The sequence below is a fragment of the Neoarius graeffei genome, chromosome 4 (genome assembly GCF_027579695.1).
Source record: "Neoarius graeffei isolate fNeoGra1 chromosome 4, fNeoGra1.pri, whole genome shotgun sequence".
Taxonomy (NCBI): domain Eukaryota; kingdom Metazoa; phylum Chordata; class Actinopteri; order Siluriformes; family Ariidae; genus Neoarius; species Neoarius graeffei.
In genome coordinates, this window is record NC_083572.1 from 51,092,705 (window position 1) to 51,113,252 (window position 20,548).

Here is a 20,548-nt window from a genome sequence, read left to right on the forward strand (position 1 = left end):
AAGTGTTGTGGAAGGACCTGAAGTGAGTAGTTCATGTGAAGAAACCCACCAACATCCCAGAATTGAAGCTGTTCTGTACAGAGGAATGGGCTAAAATTCCTCCAAGCCGGTGTGCAGGACTGATCAATAGTTACCGCAAACGTTTAGTTGCAGTTATAGCTGCACGAGGGGGTCACACCAGATACTGAAACAAAGGTTCACATACTTTTGCCACTCACAGATATGTAATACTGGATCATTTTCCTCAATAAATAAATGACCAAGTATAATATTTTTGTCTCATTTGTGTAACTGGGTTCTTTTTATCTACTTTTAGGACTTGTGTGAAAATCTGATTGTTTTAGGCCATATTTATGCAGAAATATAGAAAATTCTAAAGGGTTCACAAACTTTCAAGCACCACTGTATAGTGAGTTCTGGTATTATTGCACTGCCGTGTTATAACATCTCTGTTTAACTTAGCCTGACATCCTAAATGTGTTGGTGTGCACCCGATACAATATAAAGTTAAGAGAAATAGAAATGTAGGATAGCTGAAGCCCAGCTTGGGTTTAAATAAATAAAAATAAAATAAAACAATTGCATGTTTGTGTTTTTTTTTAATTTATTTATACCATGCCAACAATAATGTTGCTCTTTACATCCGTCCATCCATTATCTGTAGCCACTTTATCCTGTTCTACAGGGTCGCAGGCAAGCTGGAGCCTGTCCCAGCTGACTATGGGCGAGAGGCGGGGTACAACCTGGACAAGTCGCCAGGTTATCGCAGGGCTGACCCACAGACACACAACCATTCACACCTACGGTCAATTTACTGTTGCTCTTTACAGTCATGTAAAAAAAAAAAACCTTTTAAGGATGGTCTATTAAAGATCATGTGTCTTGTCCTTGTATGTGTCTGTTTCTTAATAGCTGGAAAGGTCGTGACTTTTTATTGCTTTATGGCTCCACACTGTAGCACAGTTATCACCCATCTGTCTTTATACAATAAAAAGTGTTATTGACACTACGTAATACTTAAAGGACTTTGCTTCTGACATGGTTAGGCTGATCAAGCTTTCCCAATACTCTTTAGACTTGTAATACTTTATGCAGGTTCCAAGCAGCATATACTCAGTAATACATAATGCATTGTTTGTTAGCCTAGAAGCCTGCCAGAGTGTTCTAGGATATCACTTAAGAGGATTATAATGTTAAGTCCCTGCTTTCCATACTGATTCACTCCGAGTTCCAAGTGCAGGTATTGAGATGATGAGTTTCTCATTCTGAGGCATTCTGCAGTGCTGCTGCCTTTATTTATTTATTTGTACATGATAAACTCTCTGCTCTGATGCACGTATATTGGCGAGAATAGTGCTGACCAAGTTCATTTCTGTTGAAGGAAGTGGTATAATCATGTTGTTCAAGATAAATAAACTCAGACTAAGCAAAAAAAAAAAAAAGATTGAGATTACAATTTGCTTCTTCTGTCTTCTGATCTGTGTTATAGGTTTGGAGTGAAAAAGACTTCCACTTCTTGAAAATAAAGCTTGGAAGCACACATCCTCATTCCCATTATTTTAAAAGGTAAGCTTGAACGTGTGCATTTATGTATTTAAGATTAGTTTACTATTACAACTCCAATTCCAAATAAGTTGAGATGCTGTGTAAACTGTAAATAAAAACAGAATGCGATAATTTGCAAATCATAGGAACCCTATATTTCATTGAAAATAGTACAAAGACAACACATCAAATGTTAAAACTGAGATTTTAGTGTTTTTTGAAAAATATATGCTCATTTTGAATTTGATGTCAGCAACACATTTCCAAAGAGTTGGGACAGGAGCATGTTTACCACTGTGTGTTGCATCACCTCTACTTTTAGCAACGCTCTGTAAATGTTTGGGAATTAAGGAGAACAATTGCTGTAGTTTTGAAAGAGAAATGTCCCATTTTTGCCTGATGTACAATTTCAGTTGCTCAACAGCTCGGAGTCTCCTTTTATCATATTTTGCACTTCATAATGTGCCAAATGTTTTAAATGGGAGACAGGTCTGGACGGTCTGGACTGTAGGCAGGCCAGTTTAGCACCTGGACTCTTTTACGACGAAGCCATGCAGTTTTAACATGTGCAGAAAGCAGTTTGGTGTTGTCTTGCTGAAAGAAGGAAGACCTTCCATATGTTTTTCAAAAAACAATACAGTTTCTCAGTTTCAAAATTTGATAAGTTGTCTTTGTACTATTTTCAATGAAATATAAGGTTTCCATGATTTGCAAATCTTCACATTCTTCTGTTTTTATTTGTTTTACCCAGCATCCCAACTTTTTTTTGGAATTGGGGTTGTATATTATATTTTTATTATAGCCACATTCACTGTATATGAGCAATTGCACGCTCTGATTGGCTACTCCACTTCTAGGCTATCAGCTCATACACTGAGTAGAGAAAAACAAAATAGCAGAGTGTGTTGCTGAACCAACTGAGGATGAAATAAGAGTCAGGATACACAACAAAATTCAGTGCACTGCCTTACGAAACGGTTCTCGATAAATGCATACATAAGAGATTTACAGTGGTGCTTGAAAGTTTGTGAACTCTTTAGAATTTTCTATATTTCTATATGACCTAAAACAACATCAGATTTTCACACAAGTCCTAAAAGTATAGTTAGTGTTTTTTGTTTTTTGTTTTTTTCTTTTTTATCAGACATCTAATTTTTGGGTTTGTTTACCTGACATGTTTCGACGTACAACTTCCGTCTTCCTCAGAGTGTCACCGGATGTTAATTGGTGACGCATCTTTTATCAGCTGCTGTTTCTGAAGGCGTGGCCTTCCTGTCTGGTTTGACAGGTCGGTCACGCCTTATACTGTCTGTTCGTCCCCTGCAAGATGTCACTCCAGGTATGGGAGAGCATGTATGCTCCCTCATCCCGGTTGATGGTCCTCGGGCTTCGCTTACGGATCTCTATGGCCTCCCTGATCCAGCGCTGATGTTTGTTATCTTCTGTGCGGATGACTCTGGCATTCCCCCAGTCCATAATGTGATTTTCCCTTTTGCAATGATCTGTTATAGCTGACTTATAATTTTCCTGTTGTGCCTTTTCTTTTATTGTTCGGGTTTGTCTTGTAGCTGTCTCCTTTTCGCACTCTTTCTTATGTTCATATTTTCTTGTGTTGAAACTCCTTCCTGTCTCCCCAATATAAGTTTTATTGCATAATTTACATGGAATCTCATATATGGTGTTGCATCTGTTGTCCGGATGTATTCTGTCTTTGGGATGAACCAGGATCTGACGGAGTGTTGTGTGTGGTTTGACAGGTGTGTTAATGTTGTGTTTCCTCATTACTCTTTGAATGCGTTCAGTTATTCCCCTGATGTATGGTAATGTCACTACTCCCCTGTGTTCTTGTTTGTTAGTTTGTTTTTTCTCTTTCTTCTGTGTTTTGTTGTTCTTAACCTGTTCCACCCCTTTGGATATTGCCCATTGTGGATATTGACATGCCTTCAGTGCGTGTTGTATATGTTGTTCCTCCTGTTCTTTGTCCATTGGATCTGTAATTATTGCTGTGCGTTCATGTAATGTTCTAACTACGGATATTTTGTGCATTATGGGGTGTTCGGAAGTCCAGTTTAAATATTGGTCGGTATGTGTGGGTTTTCTGTGTACTTTTATTTTGATGTCCCCATCTTCTGTGTGTTGTATTTTTAAATCCAAAAATGCTATTGACTGCTCCGTTTCTTCTTCATGCGTGAATTTTATATTGCCGGTATTGTCTATGTTGTTGAGATGGTCGGTGAGTTGTTGAGTGTGTCCCCTCTTTACTTTTTCCAATATGTCGTCCACATACCGTTTCCAGAGTGTTGGTCTGTATTCCGCTGGTATTGTAGTGAGTGCTTTCTGCTCCAGATCCTCCATGAAAAAGCCGCACATGATGGCTGATAGTGGGTCTCCCATGGCAAAACCTTCCTTCTGTCTGTAGATTGTATTCCTGAACTGAAAGTATGTGGACGTGGCGATGAATTGAAGGAGCTGAGTGATGTCTTGTACGGTGAGGTTTGTGCGTTTCTTGAGCGTCCTGTCTGTTTTTAATTTGTCTTGTACTATCTGTATGGTGGCTTCCGTGGGTGTTCTGGTGAAAAGAGATATGACATCATGTGAAATGAAAACTTCATCTTGCTGCATTTTGATGTTTTTTAGTTCTTCTGCCAGATGTTTTGAATTTTTGCAGTGTTGGTCTGTGAGTCCTAGTAATGGTTTAATTATTTCGGTGAGTGCTTTTGATAAGTTGTATGTGACTGAACCAATGCTATCTACTATGGGGCGTAATGGTGTTCCTGGTTTGTGTATTTTTGGTGTACCGTAAATCCTGGGGATGACATTGGCTGTGGGTACTAAATGATTGTAATCCTGCTTATCTACATACATTGGTATACATTGGTATAAGGCATGACCGACCTGTCAAACCAGACAGGAAGGCCACGCCTTCAGAAACAGCAGCTGATAAAAGATGCGTCACCAATTAACATCCGGTGACACTCTGAGGAAGACGGAAGTTGTACGTCGAAACATGTCAGGTAAACAAACCCAAAAATTAGATGTCTGATAAAAAAGAAAAAAAAAACTAACTATATTTAATATAAGACATAATGAACGTAATCGAAAGGAAAAGAAAAAGTCCTAAAAGTAGATAAAGAGAACCCAGTTAAACACATGAGACAAAAATATTATACTTGGTCATTTATTTATTGAGGAAAATGATTCAATATTACATATTTGTGAGTGGCAGAAATATGTGAACCTTTGCTTTCAGTATCTGGTGTGACCCCCTTGTGCAGCAATAACTGCAACTAAACATTTGCGGTAACTGTTGATCAGTCCTGCACACTGGCTTGGAGGAATTTTTAGCCCATTCATCCATACAGAACAGCTTCAACTCTGGGATGTTGGTGGGTTTCCTCATGTGAACTGCTTGCTTCAGGTCCTTCCACAATATTTTGATTGGATTAAGGTCAGGACTTTGACTTGGCCATTCCAAAGCATTAACTTTTATTCTTCTTTAACCATTCTTTGGTAGAACGACTTGTGTGCTTAGGGTCGTTGTCTTGCTGCATGACCCACCTTCTCTTGAGATTCAGTTCATGCACAGATGTTCTGACATTTTCCTTTAGAATTTGCTGGTATAATTCAGAATTCATTGTTCCATCAATGATGGCAAGCCGTCCTGGCCCAGATGCAGCAAAACAGGCCCAAACCATGATACTACCACTACCATGTTTCACAGATGGGATAAGGTTCTTGTGCTGGAATGCAGTGTGTTCCTTTCTCCAAACATAACACTTCTCATTTAAACCAAAAAGTTCTATTTTGGTCTCCTCTATCCACAAAACATTTTTCCAATAGCCTTCTGGCTTGTCCACATGATCTCTAGCAAACTGCAGACAAGCAGCAATATTCTTTTTGGAGAGCAGTGGCTTTCTCCTTGCAACCCTGCCATGCACACCATTGTTGTTCAGTGTTCTCTTGATGGTGGACTCGTGAACATTAATATTGGCCAATGTGAGAGAGGCCTTCAGTTGCTTAGAAGTTACCCTGGGGTCCTTTGTGACCTCGCCGACTATTACACACCTTGCTCTTGGAGTGATCTTTGTTGGTCGACCACTCCTGGGGAGGGTAACAATGGTCTTGAGTTTCCTCCATTTGTACACAATCTGTCTGACTGTGGATTGGTGGAGTCCAAACTCTTTAGAGATGGTTTTGTAACCTTTTCCAGCCTGATGAGCATCAACAACGCTTTTTCTGAGGTCCTCAGAAATCTCCTTTGTTCGTGCCATGATACACTTCCACAAACATGTGTTGTGAAGATCAGACTTTGATAGATCCCTGTTCTTTAAATAAAACAGGGTGCCCACTCACACCTGATTGTCATCCCATTGATTGAAAACACCTGACTCTAATTTCACCTTCAAATTAACTGCTAATCCTAGAGGTTCACATACTTTTGCCACTCACAGATGTGTAATATTGGATCATTTTCCTCAATAAATAAATGACCAAGTATAATATTTTTGTCTCATTTGTTTAACTGGGTTCTCTTTATCTACTTTTAGGACTTGTGTGAAAATCTGATGTTTTAGGTCATTTTTACGCAGAAGTATAGAAAATTCTAAAGGGTTCACAAACTTTCAAGCACCACTGTACAATCTACAGACATTTACATAACATGCACTGAGCACTTGGTAATAGATATTGCACTTGGTCATAGGTATTTCACTATAAAATCTCTACTTGAAAGCAAAAATCCAAAAAAGCAACAAAATACTGTATGGAATGAAAGTATTTGATGGTAAGTGTTTTTTTTTTTTTTTTTTTTTTCATGGGGTTAAATTTTTCAAGAATTATTATAGCATTTTTCACAAATTGCTCCTTTTATTTTGCCGGTTTGTTTACGTTCTAAGCGGAAATGATTTTGTCTGACGTTTTGTATAAAGTTTTTATTTACTGAATTAGCTAAAAATAAAAAATGATCTGTTTCTGAAAATCCAGTGAAATGTGGATATAATAAAACGGTTATTCCACTCAATCTCGTCGTACATGGCTTATAGCCGCTATCAGCTCATGTATGACTCAATTTTGTGGAATAGCTGTTAAATATGTAAATATGTTATTGATGAAGTAGTCTTATTGGTTTATATCCATATGCATTAAATTGATGTGATAAAAATGTGGCCAGTCTTAAAGCTCTTGTAAAGTTAAAAAAAAAAATTAGAGATTCATTGTGATGAGAAATCAAGAACAAAAAGTTTGTAATTATATCAATATATATATACTTATTTGCCTTGAACCTCTGCTTCTCAGTGGATTTTTTGGGAGTGGACTGGCAGTTTTTTCCAGGCACAGAATCCATGATGTCTTTCTCTACAAATACTCCTTAAATGGTTATCCGTACATGGTGAGTAGATCCTTTTGATTAGACTGCTGCAGTTATCCAGACAAAAACATTAATTTGAGCAGTGAATTCTTAAATTAATGTTCTATAACAGCAGAGTACTGACAAGGAAAATCACATTTATATTAATGCACTCTTTAAAATATGTTAAGTTCTATAATAACAGCTCATTCAAAGGTGCTTTTTTTTTTTTTTTTTTTTTTTTTTTTTTTTTTGGTGGACACTCCATATAGGGTAATGGTAAACATTTAAAAAAAAAAACCACAAAGCGCTGATGGTGAAGTTTTCTGCAAGCAGCAGTTTAGTGTATCAGCACTTTAGTAAAAAAAAAAAAAAGTGATGCCTAGCAAATTGTTCTTGTAGAAGAGGAAAAAAATCAGCTTTGGGGTGGTCAGCACAACAGTCTGTTATTGATCAGTGGTGGCTCGATGGTTAAGCCTCTAGGTTACTGATCAAAAGGTCAGGGGTTCAAGCCCCAGCACTGCTAAGCTGCCCCGTTGAGCCCAAGAACGCAACCTCCTCTGCTTAACCCTTAAATTTCTCTGCCGTATCATGACTAACCCTAACTTCCTAACAACAAGGATATGCTGGGAAGAAAAGAATTTCACTGTGCTGTAACGCATATGTGACATCCGTCCGTCCGTCCGTCCGTCCGTCCGTCCGTCCGTCCGTCCGTCCGTCCGTCCGTCCGTCCGTCCGTCCGTCCGTCCGTCCGTCCGTCCGTCCGTCCGTCCGTCCGTCCGTCCGTCCGTCCGTCCGTCCGTCCGTCCGTCCGTCCGTCCGTCCGTCCGTCCGTCCGTCCGTCCGTCCGTCCGTCCGTCCGTCCGTCCGTCCGTCCGTCCGTCCGTCCGTCCGTCCGTCCGTCCGTCCGTCCGTCCGTCCGTCCGTCCGTCCGTCCGTCCGTCCGTCCGTCCGTCCGTCCGTCCGTCCGTCCGTCCGTCCGTCCGTCCGTAGCCACTTATCCTGTTCTACAGGGTCACAGGCAAACTGGAGCCTATCCCAGCTGACTATGGGCGAGAGGCGGGGTACACCCTAGACAAGTCGCCAGGCATATGTGACAGATAAACATGTATTGTCTTCCTATGGTAGCATGCCCCAAAGTGTTGTATTCCTTAAATAAAACCAGATTATAAGGACATACTCACACAGTTGCCTCGTACTGTGCCCAAGTATACGTTTGTCCCCATCCCCAGTTCCCTGCTGGCTTGCACTCGCATTGTGCTTAACGTTCCAGGTCCGAGTACTAACGTCATCATGATGCAACTTTTGTGTTTGAAGAAAAGCACTCTCTCACAGTGGAATCGATGACTGTTTTTACATTGTGGCTTATTTGGAATCGTTTTGGGAGTGTTGACCCCCAGCCCTCTCACATGCCATGTCGATTTATCAGTGCTGCAACACATTGATTTTCATTAATCGTGCTGCAGGCATAAGAAGATTGTTACTAAGGCGGCTGACGTTGAGGAAGGAATTTGCAGCCTTACTTGCTGATTACGATTCGTGTTAATCAATAATGCGGGAGCCAGACCCATTATTCACCCAAATATTCTCGAATTAATTGAAAAGTGCACATTGCAGCATTTGAGTTCTATACTTGGGCACAGTTGGCAATCCTACAAGATGAGTACCATTCCGAAGTCCAACTGATCCGTGACTAAGCCCACCTCTTCAAGCAGGCCAAGGCACTGTCCACTGAACCATGTCCAAGCATGGTACACCGTGATCACACTAGTCAAACAACCTGGACTGCTGGACATGCTCGGGCATACTACAGAACACCTAGTGTGACTACGTCCTAAATCTTCTAGCAGGGTGGATGAGTGAGTGTTAAAGGGTATGCTCTTCTTCTTTGTCAGGCCCATCATGGAGACTGGTTCGGAGGTAAAGCTGTTGGGAAATTGCTGCTGAATATCAGTGGGTTGAGTGTGCATGTCTACGTCACTCATGTAAGTCTAACAACAGTGTTTTGGTTATTTGTGTAAACGTGTGTTCGGTCCTGTTATAGCGCTGTCTCTTTTCCCCAACAGCTGCATGCTGAGTATTCCAGAGAGCAAGATTCCTATCTCCCTCACAGAGTGGTGCAAGCCTGGGAACTCCAAAATTTTATACGGTATTAAATCACCGTCTGTTTTTAGATCGGGGTGTCACTCATTTCTTCTTTGTAAAGAAGAAGAACAACAACTTTATTCATCACACGTACACTTGTGAAATTCCTCTCTGCATTTAACCCATCTGAAGCAGTGAACACGCACATACTCAGAGCAGTGGGCAACCATGCTAACAGCACCCAGGGAGCAGGTGGGGGTTAGGCACCTTTCTCAAGGGCACCTCAGCCTAAGGTTGCCCCACATTAACCTAACTGCATGTCTTTGAACTGTGGGGGAAACCGGAGTACCCAGAGGAAACCCACGCAGACACGGGAAGAACATGCAAACTCCACATAGAAAGGGCCCCGTTGGCTGCTGGGCTCGAACCCAGAACCTTCATGCTAACCATTTACACCACCGTGCCACCCGAAAGATTAATAAAAAGGGTTAGGAAAAAAGTAGCTTCATCTCCTACAGAAAACAATGAGAAAAATCCAACTTTTAATTGAAATGAATTTATTCAGAGAAAAACATCCTTCAAGAAATGATTATTTTCAACAAAAACACGTGCCACTATTATTGACACCCCTGCATTTAATACTTTGTACAACCTCCCTTTGCCAGTAAAACAGCACTGAATTTTCTCCTATAACATTTTACAAGGTTGGAGATACAGAGCAGGGAATCTGAGATCGTTCCGCTTTAGGGCAATTCCATGTAAATGTCAACCTCACCATGCAAAAATAAAGCAACATGTAATACATCAAAACCACTCCCAGAGATATCACCTAGGCCTGTATTTTACAGGTGTGAATAAGTTGAACCAATTTGTAACCAACCTAATATGTCACTGTCAGTCTTTCTTATAATGTAAAACCCAAGCTAAAATCAACTTTGATCATGTACAATTCTATATTGTCACAAGCCACAGAAATGTATGCTAAAATCCACAAAACAGCAAAACAATAGCCATCCTAAATATTATTTAAGAACTTTGATAGTTTTAGCTGATATTTAGAGAGTTTTTCAAAGGGTTATGGTGGTTAAATTGCTGATTTTCTAAACATATGCCATGTCTATTTTAAACGCGTCACATCCATAACGGAATTTCGTCACATCCATAACGCTGACTTTTCCTTCCGAAACTCTGCATGAAGTACAAAATATTTTAAACAAAGATTTTTTAATATTCACCTTGGACCCCTCTATCAAATGGATATCTCCATTTCGACATTAGGTTTACAATTTCACAGAGTTTGATAATGTACAGTCACCCAAGAAAAGTGATACTTTTTCTGTCACATCCATAACGCATCTTTTATTGGCATTTTCTGGCATGCCCTAGATGTACTATGGGAATTGTTCTTGTTCTATCACTTCTCCAGTATGGTACAGCCTTAAAATATGCAACACCTGTTTAAATACTGGGAGACAATAAAATATGCACTGGGTCATTTGTTGCCATTTTGAGTTCAAGTGTCACGTCCATAACGCTGGAATTGCTCTTTACACAATCTCTCCACATCATCCAGGGCCCGAGGCGGTCTCTTGTGCACTCTCCTCTTCAGCTCACCCCACAGGTTTTCAATGAGGTTCAGGTCAGGGGACCGAGATGGTCATGGCAGAAGCTTGATTCTATACTCAGCTAAACATTTTTGTCCTGATTTGGACAAATGCTTCAGATCATTGTTCTGCTGGAAGATCCAATGATGACCCAGTTTTAGTTTCCTGCCAGTGGCAGCCAGCTTTTGATTTAAAATGTCCTGGTATTTCATGGAGTCCATGATGCCATGTACCCTAACAAGGTTTCTGGGGTCTTTTGGAGGAATAACATCACAGAACTTCCACCATATTTTACAGTTGGGATCGGGTTCTTTTCGTTATAGCCAGCTGTAACAACTTTGGATGGGTGGAAAATGAGGAACTGGAGGCAAGTGCTACAGTTCAACTACACGCATTGGGGAACACAGTTCTCTCTCTCTCAGTATCTCAGAGACACACGTGAATAGACAGCCAGTCATTAGACGCCGGTGTAACTTGTCACATGTTACCTGCTGGTTCAACCGGACTCCTCGCTGTTCACAGTCAATGCTTGACCACACCCTCATTGCCACAGCAGCCTTCTTTTTATGCCAAACCCATCATGAGTGTTTATTGCCAAAAAGCTCCATTTTTGTTACATCAGACCTTAGGACATGGTTCCAGACAAAGTTGTAGTAGCACTTTGCAGACTTTAGACACCTTACATTTGTGGTTAATAACTGACAGAAAAGGCTTTTTTCTGGCATACCTCCTAAATAATCTGTTGGTGTGGAGGTGGAGTCTGATGGTGGTTTTGGAGACTTGGAAACCCCAGGATTTTACTTTTTCTTGTAATTCACCAACAGCGATCCTTGGGGACTTTTTTTTTTTCTTGGGCCACTCTTCCCATCCTTCTCACTGTACGTGGGGGGAAAAATTAACTTGTTTCCTTTTCCAGTCAAGTTTGGAACAGTTCCAGTTGGTGTCCACTTTTTTTTTTTAATATTATTGCCTTAACAGTAGAAATGGACATTTTCAGGCAAGTAGATATTTTTTATAACCATTCCCTGACTTATGAAGGTCAATACACTTCTCCCTCATTCGGTTTGTGTTTTCTCTTCTCTTTACTTATGGATCCAACTGGATGAATTGGCATAAAATCAGTGTAATTTGCAAATTATTTACATATAAGAAAACATAAAAGTTGTAATTACATAAGTATTTACCTCCTTTACTGTGAAACCACTAAATTGGTTAATTTGGAAAGAGTCATGGTTACAGCATGAAATTTTCAGTTTATAGATGAAAATTAGAGGTTTATTCCTCTATTTTGCCCTCTAGTGGAGTAACAGAGTTTAGCTCTTTATTTACAGTCTTTACAAGCCAAGAAGGGGCGGCACGGTGGTGTAGTGGTTCGCACTGTCGCCTCACAGCAAGAAGGTCCGGGTTCGAGCCCCGTGGCCGGCGAGGGCCTTTCTGTGTGGAGTTTGCATGTTCTCCCCGTGTCCGCGTGGGTTTCCTCCGGGTGCTCCGGTTTCCCCCACAGTCAAAGACATGCAGGTTAGGTTAACTAGTGACTCTAAATTGACCGTAGGTGTGAATGTGAGTGGGAATGGTTGTCTGTGTCTATGTGTCAGCCCTGTGATGACCTGGCGACTTGTCCAGGGTGTACCCTGCCTTTCGCCTGTAGTCAGCTGGGATAGGCTCCAGCTTGCCTGCGACCCTGTAGAACAGGATAAAGTGGCTACAGATAATGAGATGAGAGACAAGCCAAGAAGCTTTTATTTGTCACACGTACACTCAAGCACAGACTTAAGCACACAGTGAAAATTAACCTCTGCATTTAACACATCTGAAGCAGTGAACATACAAATGTGCGCACACACACACATACCCAGAGCAGTGGGCAGCTATGCTACAGCGCCTGGGGAGCAGTTGTGGGTTAAGTGCCCTTGCTCAAGGGCACTTCAGCCCAACCTCAGGCCATGGCTGCCCCACGTTAATCCAACGTGCATGTCTTTGAACTGTGGGGGAAAACCAGAGCACCTGAAGGAAACCCACGCAGACACGGGGAGAACATGCAAACTCCACACAGAAAGGCCCCCATCGGCTGCTGGGCTCGATCCCAGAACCTTCTTGCTGTGAGGCGACAGTGCTAACCACTACATTAGACATGTAATGATGTATTGTCCGGCGATAAATCAAAAATACAAATTTATGACAATTCGAATCAATGTGATAAAAAGTGAATCCCAATTATTATCAGGCTGCATAATCTTTGTTTTTCCTCGCTGTAATTGCATTGTATTGATAGCAGAAAGTGGAAAAAAAAAAAAAGTAGGTCCACATTAACACATTCTTCCGTTACTGTACGTTTGAATGGCACTAAAACTCATTCTCATTATCTCTAGCTGCTTTATCCTGTTCTACAGGGTCGCAGGCAAGCTGGAGCCTATCCCAGCTGACTACGGGTGAAAGGCGGGGTACACCCTGGACAAGTCGCCAGGTCATCACAGGGCTGACACATAGACACAGACAACCATTCACACTCACATTCACACCTACGGTCAATTTAGAGTCACCAGTTAACCTAACCTGCATGTCTTTGGACTGTGGGGGAAACTGAAGCACCCGGAGGAAACCCACGCGGACACGGGGAGAACATGCAAACTCCGCACAGAAAGGCCCTCGCCGGCCACGGGGCTCGAACCTGGACCTTCTTGCTGTGAGGCGACAGCGCTAACCACTACACCACCGTGCCGCCCCGGCACTAAAACTATTGAATTAAAATGCACATTCTCCTTTTTAAAACAAAAATTGCAAAGAAAATGTCTCATTTGACATACAGTAGCTAAGGATCTCATTTTGAAGTGAAGTCTGCATTTCCTCCCACTCAGGCACACATGTGCTGGGGCAGATGTGGTGATCTTAGGAGGGGATTTGAACATGCACCCTGAAGACCTTGGTGTAAGATTGCTGTGCAGCTTCAGTGGACTCCGGGACTGCTTCACTGAGACCGCCAGCTTTGATGTGAGTACAGAAAAACCCTGTGTCCGAAATCACTCACTCGTTCACTACTCACTATATAGGGAATTACTATATAGAGGACTATATAGTGAGCTCATGAAAAAAACACTTTCGGATACTACTCTGTTGCGCCTTTATTTGGGTCATTACTGTCGCACAATTAAAACGTGCCAGATCGCTAGCTGTGCTGTCTGCCATAATGGCGTAATGTTTACTACAACCCCGATTCCAAAAAAGTTGGGACAAAGTACAAATTGTAAATAAAAACGGAACGCAATGATGTGGAAGTTTCAAAATTCCATATTTTATTCAGAATAGAACATAGATGACATATTAAATGTTTAAACTGAGAAAATGCATCATTTAAAGAGAAAAATTAGTTTTTTGTTTTTTTTTTAATTTCATGACAACAACGCATCTCAGAAAAGTTGGGACAAGGCCATGTTTACCACTGTGAGACATCCCCTTTTCTCTTTACAACAGTCTGTAAACGTCTGGGGACTGAGGAGACAAGTTGCTCAAGTTTAGGGATAGGAATGTTAACCCATTCTTGTCTAATGTAGGATTCTAGTTGCTCAACTGTCTTAGGTCTTTTTTGTCGTATCTTCCGTTTTATGATGCGCCAAATGTTTTCTGTGGGTGAAAGATCTGGACTGCAGGCTGGCCAGTTCAGTACCCGGACCCTTCTTCTACGCAGCCATGATGCTGTAATTGATGCAGTATGTGGTTTGGCATTGTCATGTTGGAAAATGCAAGGTCTTCCCTGAAAGAGACATCGTCTGAATGGGAGCATATGTTGCTCTAGAACCTGGATATACCTTTCAGCATTGATGGTGTCTTTCCAGATGTGTAAGCTGCCCATGCCACACACACTAATGCAACCCCATACCATCAGAGATGCAGGCTTCTGAACTGAGCGCTGATAACAACTTGGGTCGTCCTTCTCCTCTTTAGTCCGAATGACACGGCGTCCCTGATTTCCATAAAGAACTTCAAATTTTGATTCTTCTGACCACAGAACAGTTTTCCACTTTGCCACAGTCCATTTTAAATGAGCCTTGGCCCAGAGAAGACGTCTGCGCTTCTGGATCATGTTTAGATACGGCTTCTTCTTTGAGCTATAGAGTTTTAGCTGGCAACGGTGGATGGCACGGTGAATTGTGTTCACAGATGATCTTCTCTGGAAATATTCCTGAGCCCATTTTGTGATTTCCAATACAGAAGCATGCCTGTATGTGATGCAGTGCCGTCTAAGGGCCCGAAGATCACGGGCACCCAGTATGGTTTTCCGGCCTTGACCCTTACGCACAGAGATTCTTCCAGATTCTCTGAATCTTTTGATGATATTATGCACTGTAGATGATGATATGTTCAAACTCTTTGCAATTTTACACTGTCGAACTCCTTTCTGATATTGCTCCACTATTTGTTGGCGCAGAATTAGGGGGATTGGTGATCCTCTTCACATCTTTACTTCTGAGAGCCGCTGCCACTCCAAGATGCTCTTTTTATACCCAGTCATGTTAATGACCTATTGCCAATTGACCTAATGAGTTGCAATTTGGTCCTCCAGCTGTTCCTTTTTTGTACCTTTAACTTTTCCAGCCTCTTATTGCCCCTGTCCCAACTTTTTTGAGATGTGTTGCTGTCATGAAATTTCAAATGAGCCAATATTTGGCATGAAATTTCAAAATGTCTCACTTTTGACATTTCATATGTTGTCTATGTTCTATTGTGAATACAATATCAGTTTTTGAGATTTGTAAATTATTGCATTCCATTTTAATTTACAATTTGCACTTTGTCCCAACTCTTTTGGAATCGGGGTTGTACGTTAAAAACAGTTAAACAAAATTCAAAAATATTCAGCATATCAAAAGTCAAACGGAAATATGCTTACATTTATATGTAATATTCTCTCGTTCCTGCACTGGCTGCGCCTCTCTGTCATCCATCCATTATCTGTAGCCGCTTCACACCCACATTCACACCTACAGTCAATTTAGAGTCACCAGTTAACCTAACCGGCATGTCTTTGGACTGTGGGGGAAACCGGAGCACCCGGAGGAAACCAACACAGGGAGAACATGCAAACTCCACACAGAAAGGCCCTCACCGGCTGCTGGGCTCGAACCCAGGACCTTCTTACTGTGAGGCAACAGCGCTAACCACTACACCACCGTGCCGCCCCCTCTCTGTCATCTGCCCCCCTCCCCCCCCCCCCCCCCCCAGCACGACCGCAATGCATGATGGTATATATCGCTTGGTTAGTGACATCAGTTGTACGTTACTTTTCATGATGCATTGCGGGATACTTTGAGTGCACTATATAGGGTGTAATAATGCTCACTATACATTCGGACAGTGCTACAAAATGGCGACCTCGCTATATAGTCCACTATATAGTGAGGTAGGGAGTGAGTTCGGACACGGGAAGTCCTCCTGTAAAATTTACCAGACTCTGGCCAGTCCTGGCCAAGCAGACTGTCTTAGTGTTGCTGTGACTCAGTTGTTATTATTAACAGTAATCTTGTCTTTATGTTTGTGTGGAATTTTCAGGGATGTGAACAAGGATTCACCCATATAACAGAGAACCCCTTCACAAATACTCATGAACTTATTCCGTTTGGAGGAGGAATCCGTATCGACTATATCTTATTCAAGGTGAATGTGCTTGATTTTACTGTTGGACAGATCGCCTCAATGTTACACCTATGTTCATTAGCCCTTTGTTCAGGTACCCCCACCATACAGGTATATTTTGTAGGTATACTCATAAGTGCCTGTAACCCATCTGTTGCGGCAGTGAATTCTTAGTGGGTCTTACATTGGTACGAGTGTATCAGAGCCATCCATCCATCCATTATCTGTAGCTGCTTATCCTGTACAGGGTCACAGGCAACCTCTCCCCCAGCTAACTATGGGTGAGAGGCGGGGTACACCCTGGACAAGTCACCAGGTCATCGCAGGGCTGACACACAGAGACAAACACCCATTCACATTCACACCTACAGTCAATTTAGAGCCACCAGTTAGCCTAACCTGCATGTCTTTGGACTGTGGGGGGGAAACCGGAGCACCCGGAAGAACATGCAAACTCCACATAGAAAGGCCCTCGTTGGCCGCTGGGCTTGAACCCAGGACCTTCTTGGTGTGAGGCGACAGTGCTAACCACTGCACCACCATATCAGACACAGCAGGAATTAAAAATCGTGCTGATGTATGGCAGGTTTACCTAATAAATTAACAAATGAGTGCAGATAAAATTGAGGTGTGTATAGTAAACTGACAATTAAGTGTAGTATTCAAGATTCGAGATTTTTATTTGTCATATACACAATAACAGACACAGCGGTTTATTATTGGGTAATGAAATTCTTATTTGCAACTGCCTGACCAAACTACGCTTACCAAAATAAAAAGAAATATATAAAGTGCATATGGAATGCAAAATATAAAGGTAGAGTGAAAAATGAAGATAACATTTAAAAAAAAAAAGGGAGAGACAAACAAACAATGTGCAAACATAGAGGTAGATATACTGTGCAATGTCTTGTGCAAAATTGCTAATATAATCCATGGCTCAAAGCCTGATGGAAATATAGAGGTAGATGGTGATTATAATCCGTTGTTCAAAAGCCTGATGGAAATATAGAGGTAGATGGTGATTATAATCCGTTGTTCAAAAGCCTGATGGAAATATAGAGGCAGATGGTGATTATAATCCATGGTTCAAAAGCCTGATGGCCTGGGGGTAAAAACCGTTTGTCAGTCTAGTAGTCCTTGCTTTCACACTCCTGTAGCGTCTGCCAGATGGTAGGAGCGTGAATAGTCTGTGTTGTGGGTGTGTTTGGTCCCTGATGATGCTCTGTGCCCTTTTTGTGACCCGGGTGTTGTAAATGTCCTGTAGTGGGGGGAGGACAGCTCTACAGATGAACTGTGCCATTTTAATGACACGCTGGAGAGCCTTTCTGTCCTGAGTTGTGCAGTTCCTGTACCACACAGTGATGGAATTTGTCAGGACGCTCTACACTGTGCACTTGTAGAAGTTGCTGAGGAGTTTGGTGGACAGTCCAAATTTCCTCAGCTTCCTCAGGAAGAAGAGTCTCTGTTGAGCCTTCTTGATGGTCTGCTGTGTGTTGTGTGACCAGGTGAGATCCTCACTGATGTGAGTTCCGAGAAATGTAAATGTTTTCACCCTCTCCACCTGTGTCCCGTTGATGTGCAGCGAGGTGTGCTGGTCTCTCCTCCTCTTCCTTGGGTCAATAATCATCTCCTTGGTCTTCTCAGCATTCAAGGAGAGGTTATTTTCCTGGCACCAGGAGACCAGCTGAGCCACCTCCTCCCTGTAGGCGCTCTCATCTCCGCTGGTGATCAGCCCAATGACAGTGGTGTCGTCAGCGAACTTAATGATGGAAGTGTTGCTCTGGGTGGGGGTGCAGTCGTAGGTGAAGAGGGTGTACAGGAGTGGACTGAGCACACAGCCTTGGGGGGTCCCTGTGCTCACTGTCTTGGTGCTGGATGTTCTTGTACCGACTCTGACAGCCTGGGGTCTGTTTGTGAGAAAGTCCAGAACCCAGCAGCAGAGGGAGGATGTCAGTCCAAGGGTGGAGAGCTTCTCAGTCAGTCTGCTGGGGATGACTGTGTTGAAGGCTGAACTGTAGTCCACAAACAGCATTCGAACATAGGTGTCCCTGTGTTCCAGGTGTGACAAGGCTGTGTGGATGGCTGCATTGACGGCATCATCAGTTGAATGGATCTGACGATATGCAAACTGAAGGGGGTCTATTGTGTCTGGTATGTCCTTTTTGATGTATGACATGACTATCCTCTCAGAACACTTCATTACAACTGAAGTGAGTGCAATTGGTCGATAGTCATTCAGGCATGTTGTATTGTTTTTCTTTGGGAGGGGCACTATGGTGGTGGTCTTGAAGCATGTGAGCACAGAAGACATGGAGAGGGACAGGTTGAAAATGTCTGTGAAGACCTCTGCTAGCTGTGTGGAGCAGGCCCTCAAAGCACGGCCGGGGATGTTGTCAGGGCCGGCTGCCTTTCGGGGGTTAGTCCTCCTGAAGACCTTGCTCACCTCGGTTATGGTCACAATAGGTGAAGAGCTCTGTGCTGCCTCTGTTGGTAGAATCCCTCTGTGTTGGTTGGTGTTGAGGGTGTCGAAGCGAGCATAGAATTCGTTCAGCTCATCTGGTGATGTGTTGTGGTTGGCTGTGACCCTGCTGTTCTTCTGCTGGAAATTGGTGATGTGTTGCAGGCCCTGCCACATACATCTGGAGTCTGAGGTGTTGTAATAACCTTCCAGCTTCAGTCTGTACTGCCTCTTGGCTTCCCTGATGGATCTGCGTAGGTCATATCTGGCCTTTTTATATCCATCTGCGTCACCAGAGGCAAAAGCAGTGGAGCGTGCATGTAGCATGGAGCGTACTTCACTGTTAATCCAAGGTTTTTGGTTAGGATATATTTTGCAGCGCTTGGTGGGGACAATGTCATTAATACACATACTGATGTAGCTGGTGACCACAGATGCATATTCCTCTAAATCCACAGAACAGTCTTCTCTCAAAGCAGCAGTCTTAAACACATCCCAGTTTGTAGAACTGAAGCAGTCCTGGAGCACTAGATCAGTCTCTTCATTCCAGACTTTAACAGTTTTACTCACTGGGGGGGCTTGTTTGAGAAAGGCCTTGTAAGCTGGGTAGAGGAACACAGAGATGTGGTCAGACTGTCCAAAGTGGGGGCAGGGCACAGCCTTGTAGCTATTCCTCACGTTGCTCTAGACATGGTCCAGGATGTTGTCGTCGGAAAGCTCACGTGTTGATGGTACTTTGGTAGCACAGTCCTGAGGCTGCAATGATTAAAATCCCTGGCCACGATGAACACATCATCTGGGTGTGTGGTCTCGTATTTGCCAATGATGTCGTGTAGTAGTCCTAGCGCTGTAGTGCGGTCGGCCCGCGGCGGGATGTAAACAGCCAGCATAAACACAGCACTGAACTCCCTCGGTAGATAAAAGGGGCTGCACTTCACCATCAGCACTTCAATGTTCGCACAATAGTGTTTTTCAACCACCTGTACATCTGTGCACCATCTGTTGTTAACATAAACACACACCGCCACCTTTGTTTTTACCGGAAGCAGATGTGCAGTCTCTGCGGTGCATGAAGTGGGTCTGTAGTTCAATGGCTGGGTCTGGCAGGCTTGCAGTAGTCCAGGTTTCCGTAAAAATCAGGGCACAACACTCTCTGATCTCGCGTTGAGATGTTATCCTGGTTCTCAGCTCATCCATCTTATTCTCGAGCGAGCGAACGTTAGCTAGCAGAAGGCTAGGTAGCGGTGGTCTTGTAGCTCTAGCCTTTAGCCTAGCATGTAGCCCGCCTCTCTTACCGCGCCTCCATTTTGGGTGCGTGGATCGTCGGCCGTTTCGCCTACTCGAGTCTGGTGATGATGCGGCCTGCTGGGTGGTGTTGGTGTAGCTTCGGTCGCTGTCAGTGATGAGAAGAAAGCTACAGTCCAGAAGGACTGGACTGGGCCCGTGGTGAATTTTACCAACGTCCGGAAGCGTGTCTTTGCTATAGGTGATCCTAGTGTACAAGCACTGAGCTTGTATTATACAAGTATTATACAGTATAACATAATAAGAAATACTGCTTATGGTTTAATCCTCAAATATGATGCATATTTCCACAGTTTGGCTAACTGTTAACATACAGTATTTACATGAAGATTAGAATGTTTACGATTTTAGTTTTATGACTAACAAAGAAAATCCCAAATAGCAAATGTATTTTATTAACAGGGATCAGGGAGAGTGGATGTGAGCTGTGAATCTCTGTCCACGACCAAGGGCTCTGTTCCTGGATATGACTTCCCTTACTCAGACCATGAAGCTCTCAGTACGGAGCTGCTGCTTTGTCCTTTGAAAAATGAGAAAGGAGAAAATGATAGCTCTGCAGGTAATGAAACTCAA

General features: G+C 42.7%; 1 protein-coding gene across 2 annotated transcripts in view; it reads left to right on the forward strand.

Annotated features, from left to right (window-relative positions):
• smpd2b (sphingomyelin phosphodiesterase 2b) overlaps positions 1-20,548 on the forward strand; it is a 37,469-nt gene that overhangs the window by 10,881 nt on the left and 6,040 nt on the right. For both annotated transcript variants that reach the window (XM_060919330.1, XM_060919329.1), the window contains 7 exons: positions 1,490-1,566; positions 6,841-6,934; positions 8,788-8,877; positions 8,959-9,041; positions 13,437-13,569; positions 16,126-16,230; positions 20,378-20,534. In XM_060919330.1, coding sequence (XP_060775313.1) covers positions 1,490-1,566; positions 6,841-6,934; positions 8,788-8,877; positions 8,959-9,041; positions 13,437-13,569; positions 16,126-16,230; positions 20,378-20,534 — 739 coding nt within the window. The remainder of the gene's footprint in view (positions 1-1,489; positions 1,567-6,840; positions 6,935-8,787; positions 8,878-8,958; positions 9,042-13,436; positions 13,570-16,125; positions 16,231-20,377; positions 20,535-20,548) is intronic.